This window comes from Microtus pennsylvanicus, chromosome 2 (genome assembly GCF_037038515.1).
Source record: "Microtus pennsylvanicus isolate mMicPen1 chromosome 2, mMicPen1.hap1, whole genome shotgun sequence".
In the NCBI taxonomy this organism is placed as follows: domain Eukaryota; kingdom Metazoa; phylum Chordata; class Mammalia; order Rodentia; family Cricetidae; genus Microtus; species Microtus pennsylvanicus.
Genome location: NC_134580.1, coordinates 89825494 through 89834072, shown reverse-complemented (window position 1 = coordinate 89834072; position 8579 = coordinate 89825494). Strand labels below are relative to the sequence as shown.

Sequence of the window (8579 nt, the reverse complement as noted above, 5' to 3'; positions counted from 1 at the left end):
AGAGTTTGTTGGACTTGCTGTTTTCTTTGATCAGTGCGTTTATTTTCTCTATGTTATCCTCAGACTCTGAGATTCTTTCTTCTATCTCTTGTATTCTGCTGGTTATGCTTGTTTCTGTAGTCTCTATTCGTTTACCTAGATTTTCCATGTCCAGCCGGCCCTCTGTTTGTGTTTTCTTCTTTGCCTTCATTTCAGTTTTCAAATCATGAACTGTTTCCATTATCTGCTTGATTGTTTTTCCTTGCTTTCCTAGGGTATCATTCACTGATTTACTCAATTCCTCGAACTTTCTGTTATACTTCTCCTCCATTTCTATAAGGGCGTTTTTTATATGCTGTTTAAGGGTGTCAATCCCTGTCATGAAGTCAGCTTTTTCTCCTTCTTCTTGATTAAGGTGTTCATGTCCTCCTGTTGTGAGGTCGCTGGCTTCTGGTGGTTTTGTGTTGTTTTTCAGATTGTTGGGTGAATTCTTGCATTGGCGTCTCCCCATCTCTTCCTCCCAATATTCTCCTATGGATCTTCTTTTACAGGATCAGGTCTTCTTGCCAACTTTTGAACCTTCCCAGTGATGTCACTCCCCCGTGATGTTTCTCCTGGAGTCCAGATTGGATCTCCTTGCTGCTTGGTTAGCTTGCAAACAAAGGGCCCACCCTGCTTGCTGCAGGCAGGTTATGGAGACAAAGGAGCTACCACCTTCCCCTTTGCAGTCACCTTCGGGTTCAGTCCCAGCGCCCAGGCAGGCTGAGCATGGAGGCGCTCTGCCCCAAGAAGGGAGGGATGGAGGGAGACAGGGGGTAGGGGGATCTGGATGTAAGCTGGATGGGATAGGAATAGCGAGGAGGTACCGGGCAGTGTAGCCCTGTAGGTTGATCGGGAAGTGTAGGCGGGCTGTTCCCGGGTGCCGCAGCACTCACTCACCACAATGATGTTTCACTAGGTGTCCTGATCGAAACTCCTAGCTGCTTGGTTCGCTCACAGACAAAGGGCCCACCCTGCTTGCTGCAGGCGGGCTATGGGGACAAAGGAGCTACTGAGCTCCCCTTTACCCTCTGCTTTGGGTTAGGACCCAGCTCCCAAGCAGGCAGAGCAGGGAGGCGCTCTGCCACCAAGGAAGGGAGGGGGGAGGGAGACAGGGGGTAGGGGGATCTGGACGTAAGCTGGATGGGATAGGAAGAGAGAGGAGGTACCGGGCAGTGTAGCCCTGTAGGTTGATCAGGAAGTGTAGGCGGGCTGTTCCCGGGTGCCGCAGCACTCACTCACCACAATGATGTCCTTAGGTGCCCTGATTGAAACTCCTTGCTGCTTGGTTCGCTCGCAGACAAAGGGCCCACCCTGCTTGCTGCAGGCGGGCTATGGGGACAAAGAAGCCCCCAAGCTCCCCTTTGCCCTACGCTTTGGGTTAGGACCCAGCGCCCAAGCAGGCAGAGCAGGGAGGCGCTCTGCCACCAAGGAAGGGAGGGGGGAGGGAGACAGGGAGTGAGGGGATTTGGATGTAAGCTGGATGGGATAGGAAGAGAGAGCTCACTGGGTATATTAATCACATTTAAGGGCAAGCCACATGTTTAGTAGTAGATGGACAACAAAATAAACTCAATGGTATTTTTGTATACTTTTGTCTCATATTTTTTAACTGGGATTTTTGTCTTAGTTATCTTTTGCTTGTATATTGTGAATTTCAATTTTGTGGTCTTATGTTTTGGGGTGTGTATGTGTGTTACTTGTGCTTCTCTGTTTTTTTTTCCATTTTTACTGCTCTTCTTTGTCTACTTTTGTATGCCTATTTGCTTGTTTTGTAAAAATAGAGATAAAAAAGACATGGATTTGGGTCGGTAAAGGGGTGGGAGGGAGCTGAAGGGGTTAAATGAGGGGAAACTATAATCAGATTATATTCTATAAAACTGTTCATTAAAAGATAAGTTTTGAAAGTATATTTTTAACAATTCAGAGTTCAAGATTTCCTTTAGTAAGGAAAAAAGCAAATATAACTTAATAGTACATAATCCTGAGATCTTACCTGATATAGGTATGAATAATTTGCATTGGTATGGATTTTAAGGTCAATTTTGTTATATGTATAAATGTTTCTGATGTAACTTTTACTTGATAACTGTTTTGTTATATGTAATTTTGCTATGTTAAGGTTAAAGCCTTCCTTTTTTTGTTTAAACAGAAAAAGGGGAAGTGATGTGGGAGTGTCATATATCAATCTGTTGATTTCATTAGCTAAGCAATAAAGGAACTGCCTCGGCCCATTTCATTGGTTAGAAGATAGGTGGGAGGAGTAGACAGAACAGAATGCCAGGAGGAAGAGGAAGTGAGGTCAGACTCGACAGCTCTCCACTCGGGAGCAGACGCCTCAAGAGAGACGCCATGCTACCTGCTCCAGGGAAGATGCACGCTATGAAGCTCCGATCCAGGATGGACTTAGGCTTAGAATCTTCCCGGTAAGCACACCTAGGGGCGCTACACAGATGATTAGAAATGGGCCAGAGCAGTGTTTAAAAGAATACAGTATCTGTGTAATTATTTCGGGGCATAAGCTAGCCGGGCAGGGCAGGCGGCTGGGGTGTTTGGGGACGTAGCCCTGCCGCTGCCCCTAATACAACACTTACCAGCATAAGGGGAATATCCTGAAATTGATTGATGATAATGGTTATGCAACTTGATAACCATAAAATAAAAATATCATTGACTATATACTTGAAATGATTCACATTTTTCCATTGTAACCAGTACTTTATAAAATGTTTTATCTTAATAAAATTACTAAAATGTAATAAAAGAAACTTTGGTACTCACAAAGACAAACTTAATTGCAATCTAGTCTTTTGCAGAACATCTACCAACATCTGTTCTAGAAAATATTCTTTAACATATGGAAGAGTATAAAATCACGATCTGTGACATATAACATGTAAGTAGTAAAAACTTTAAAGGTAGTTGCCTCTTTTTGCTCACTTATAAGACCAAGATAACCAAGCAGAACTGGAGAAAAAAATTAATGTGTGATTCAAACAAGTAATAAGTAAACCATTGTGTAGGATCTCTAGAAATAGTAAAAACAGAACACAGGTGCCATGAAGGGAAAATTGGGGGAAAACGGGTTCTTTAACTGGGAGAGCAGAAGGAAGGAAATGAATAACCCTAAGGAGGTTTGTAAAAAAAAAAACTACAGAGAATTACATCATTTTATTTACTTAAAACTGACAATAATGTGCATATGTTTATAGGCAGAAGTTTCCATACAGCCTGGTCCCTCAGTCATTCAGTCCCAATGAAAAACACAGAGGCTTATATTAATTATAAACTTTTGACCTATTAGCTCAGATTTGCTATTAACTAGCTCTTAAAACTTAAATTAATTTATAATTCTTATCAATGCTTAGCCATGTGGCATGGAACCTTTTCTCAGTAAGGCCTTCTCATCTTGCTTCATCTGTGTCTGGCTTGCTACTGTGTCTCTACCTTTCCAGGAATTCTCAGCCTGGTTGCCCATGTATGCTTTCTGCCTGGCTACTGGCCAATCAATGTTTTATTAAACCAATACAAGTGACAAATCTTTACAATGTACGAGAGCATTATCCAAAAACACTTGCCCCTTTTTCTTTTCAAAACAAGAACCCTAAATGTATTCTCTTTTGTTTAGGTTTTTCCTCATCATTAGCCATAAAAACTTGTAACCAACACTCTACACAATGACAAACATCCATAATCCATTTTTGAGGAATGTAGGCATAGTTATCTAAGATACTTCCTGATGATTGGAGACACTGATAATCTTATGGGGACACAAAGAGAAATACTGGAGTATTCTGTGAGACTAGATCATCTCAGCCAACAGTCTTGAGGCTGTTCTGGATATAAAACTCAGAGGAAACTGCAGCAGAGATGCTCTGAAACTTGGATCATCTGGGTCATCCATTCCCAACAAAGATTTTTTTTTCAGAGAGTCTTCTTTAATCAAACCTTGTATTTCTTAACCTATAATGAATCCATTGCCACTCATTTCCTGTGGAAACAAAAGCAAAATCTCATCTCCAAAGTAAAATATCTTTTTTTTATTTTTTGCTTTTACTTTTATTAACCAATAAAGTCCATCTTTACAACTGTATGGAATTTTGTTGTTACAAAATGTTGAAATCATCAACACAAGATATGATTCCATAAAACCTTATAACAAATTGATGTAGAGTGCTGTAAGAACTCCATCAGCTCATAGGGAATAGGAGGAGTAGGCCACAGCATTCTCACTGTTTCTGTTATCACTCAGTCTGTTTTAGTCTTAATTAGAGTATGAATTTGCAAAATCTAGAACTCTCTAATGCTTATTTAATTCTGTTTATTTTTGTTTATTTGTTTTTCCATTTTTATTAGATTTTTTTAAACAAATACCAATCCAAGTTCTGCTCCTACCATTCCCTCTGCACACCCTCCTCCAACTCCACCCACACACAATCCTCAGAGAGGGTAAGGCACATTGCATTATGGAAGGTCCAAGGCCCTCCCTACTATATCTAGGCTGACAAAGGAATACATCCAAAGAGAATAGGATCCCAAAAAAAGCCAGTATATGCAGTAGGGATAAATCCTGGTGCCACTGCCAGTGACTCTTCAGTCTACCTGAGCCATGCAACTGTCAACCATATTCAGAGAAACTAGTTTGGTCCTTTGCTTGTTGCTTCCCAGTCAGGCTGGAGTTGGTGAGCTCCCATTAGCTCAGGTAAACTGTTTCAGTGGGTCAATATCTCATGGTCTTGACCTCTTTGCTCATATACTCATTCCTCCCCCTCTTTAACTGGAATTTGGGAGCTGATTCCAGTGCTGAAAAGTAAAATAAATTTTGAAGTCAAGGCGTTTTCAAAATTTATGGGTTAGATAAATCCAGCAGCATTTGTAATCAAATGTCTTTTAGCAGCTGTTGCTCCTTCCTCAGAAGTCTAACAATTCAAAGACAACACAATTACATAAAGTTATATAACCATGCATACACACGCGCACACACACACACACAGTTTAAATGAATTTATGATACTTGAAGTGATAGTGCCCCTTCTCCAAAGAGTCATAGCGTACCTAACAAGTTCTCCAGCATAAAGCATGAGAAACTCCCTTTAAGTTGTTGCTCAGGGGAGTCCAAGCAACTCCTAAAGCAATATAAACTGTTTTGATGCCTTTGGTTGCATCCCATAAGTTGAAGATAAGTTCTAATTGTGTACCTCAGACAAAGACTTAGAGGAATCAAGCTGGATCTGATCTAGAAGCCACTTCACATGGCTTAGCTTCCATAGTACCAGAAGGTGCTATGAAAATTGCCAAAAGGGAAAAGTAACTGATAGTCCTCCCCACACTGGTAGGTAGCTGTGACACCTATCAATCACAAGAATACCAGGATACCAAGATTTCCCCAAATGTGCAATGGCGGTACTTATAACTTTGTGGAAATCAATAGCTGTGAAACTGGACTTAAGTCCCACTCCATAGGAGGGAACTCAAGCCTGCTACTGTAAACCTAGCCATCTACCTGTGGCTAATGTGGTCATGGACCCTAAAGGAGAATATACTACTTCCCATTTCAAAAATAAAAAACAAAAATCTCTAACTGCATTATTTTCTAGATACTTTTATTAAAATTTTACTTTTCACTTTATATACCAACCACAGTTCCCCATCCCTCCCCGTCTCTCACCCCTCATCCCTCCTGCTATCTCCTATCGACTCCTCAGTGGGAGTAAGGCCTTCCTGGGGAACCACAGTCAAGTAATGGGCTGAGCTCCTGGAGATCTGTTGAAGAGAGGGAGGAGGGATATTATGAATAAGGAGAGTCAAAACCATGATGGCATAAACCACAGAGATAAGTGTCCCAAGCTAGTGGGAGCTCATGAACTATGGACTGACAGCTGGTGAACCTGTATAGAACCTAACTAGACCCTCTAAATGTGGGTAAAAATTATATGGCTTGATCTCTTGTGAGGCAGCCCCTGGCAGTCAGACAAGGACCTACCCAGGTGCATGAACTACTGTTTTTTTTTTTTGAGCCCATTCCCTATGATAGGATACCTTGCTCAGCCTTGATATGGGGGAAGGGTCTTGGTCTTGTTTCAAGTTGGTATTCTAACTGCATTCTTTATAATTATCCTTAAACCCACAGGCAAGTGTAGCTCTCACCCTTAATCAATAAAACTTCTTTTTGTAGCAGATGAAATTCATTACAGAAAGCCACAACTGTCCTACAAGCAGAGAACAAAAGACCATGGTATGCACATCCCAGTTGAGACATCTACAACACAACCCCTATACCTAAGACTGAGGGACCATCAATAAAGTTAGGTACAAATGATTGTAAGAGCCAGAGGACTAGGTAGTCTGATGGTATATAACGCCTCCTAAATTTTGCAGCCTCAATAGGATCTGAATAATGACAACTCAAGTTGACATGACATCATGGATAGGGGAAACTCACAAGATTTCATCCCTAAATAAAGAGCTACAGACAATTATTGATTGCTGAGAAAGAATCAGTCTTCCCTAGGAATGAAGAGCCTAACTTTATTGAATACAAATTGGTCACCCTACGATCATATACAAATGATCAATAATAAACAAACTCAGCAGGGTATATGTACAGATTGATTTATGTATATGTGTGTAACAACAATAAAGGGAAAAGGCCGTGAATTTGAGATGGAGAGGAAATATGTGAAGCATTGGAGGGAATAGAGGGATGGGGGAAATGATGCAAATACAGTTTATATATATATATAATTTTAAAAACAAAATGTAAAGATAAATAATTTAAAATGAATAATTTAGATTTTTCAGTAGTTTATTTTTACTAGACAAATTGTCTATATGTCCCATTTTTACACTTAATAAATATCTTTGCATTAACAAAAGAAATACACCAATGGCAGAACAGCTTGAAACTGGTATGGTTATTGTTAGAACTAAAACTAACTTTGTCATAAACACAGGTTGATGCAATTATTGGCACAATTGTTTGAGAATTAAGAAGATTTAAAATATTTATTGGTAGATGTTTTGTAGAAATACCTTCTTTCTCTTAAAAAAATAGAGTCACCCATTATTCAGTGGAAACAAAAGAGACTCAAATGACAGGCGATGATTGTCTGAATGTATGCAAAGGATTTGTAACATAAAGTGCTTTAGGGGGACTGGCTACTACGAACTTTCAGCTCAGTTCTTCATATCTCAACCAGACCATCTATATTAATTTTCTAAAACCCAGGAACTGACAAAATCCTTTCCTGATTGCTATCTTCATCTCCCTGTTCCTGAATGTATAGATAACTGGATTTAGAAAAGGAGTCAAAACTGCATCAAATATAGCTAGAAATTTATCCACATGTGTTGAAGGAGCAGGCCACAAATAGAAAAAAATCAATGGGCCAAAAAACAAAATTACAACAGTAATATGGGCCAACAGAGTAGAAAGGGCCTTGGATGAGCGTCCTAAGGAATGCTTCTGGACAGTGATGAGGAGGAAGATGTAGGAGATGATGAGTAAGAAGAATGCAACCAAGGAAATGAACCCACTATTGGCAGTGACCATAAACTCAAGTTTGTAAGTATCTGTGCATGCAAGTTTAAGAAGTCGTGGTATGTCACAGTAGAAGCTGTCTAATATGTTAGGACCACAGAAGGGCAAGTTTATAATAAAAGCCAACTGGGCTGATGAATGAATGAGGCCAATGATCCAAGCAGCCATTAATATTAACAAGCACATCCGTGGGCTCATGATGGTCAGATAGTGGAGGGGTTTGCATATGGCCACATACCTGTCAAAGGCCATAGCTATGAGCAACACCATCTCAGTGCCTCCAACAGCGTGACTGAAAAATATCTGACTGATACAGCCTCCAAAAGAGATGACTTTCTGCTTCCTAAAAAGATCACAGATCATTTTGGGTGCTGCAATGGAGCAAAATATAAGATCAATAACAGAGAGATTTGCCAGTAGAAAATACATAGGAGAATGCAAATAGGGGTCAGAAGTGACAGTGACAAGTATGATGAAGTTTCCTGTCAAACTGGAAATATAGAATAGACAGAAAAAGAAAAAGAGAAAAATCTGGATCTCCCAGGAGTTTGAGAGCCCCAGCAACACAAATTCAGACACTGCAGAAAGGTTTGCTCTCATGGTGGGTCCAATTCAAGGATTTATTTTATTGTTACCTAAAGGGAAAAATGAGAATATTCAGATTAATAGTGTATTCATACTCACTATAAAAGGTATATTAACAATGGACAGCAAGTATTACCTGAGTGTTTCATAAAAATTGAATTGCATTCTGTTGGCCACTATTGCTCGTGTTACAAATGACAATCAAAGATTTTTCTAAAAAGAAGACTTGCTGCAGAGATCTCTATCACACACAATTGTAAAGAATCCAGCTGACTGGTATACATGTCGCACCTGATCAAACACAAAAGCAAGAGCACTTGATGTTGAGTTGCCGAGTTGGTGCTTTCAATGTTAACCATCCTGTCCCTGGAATCAGAACAACTGATCTCGTCTACCACATATGCAGGACAGACACTGGCTATTGCACAGAAGAGAC

At 40.2% G+C, this 8579-nt stretch overlaps 1 protein-coding gene across 1 annotated transcript; it reads right to left on the bottom strand.

Annotated features, from left to right (window-relative positions):
- Window positions 1-7222: 7222 nt before the first annotated feature.
- On the bottom strand, window positions 7223-8158 carry LOC142844988 (olfactory receptor 4F15-like). Its single transcript, XM_075963755.1, has one exon. The coding sequence runs from the start codon at window positions 8156-8158 to the stop codon at window positions 7223-7225; it is 936 nt and encodes a 311-aa protein (XP_075819870.1).
- Window positions 8159-8579: the final 421 nt, after the last annotated feature.

Excerpts from the sequence above, each read along its gene's own strand:
- LOC142844988 (XM_075963755.1), bottom strand. The coding sequence starts at position 8,158 with ATGAGAGCAAACCTTTCTGCAGTGTCTGAATTTGTGTTGCTGGGGCTC.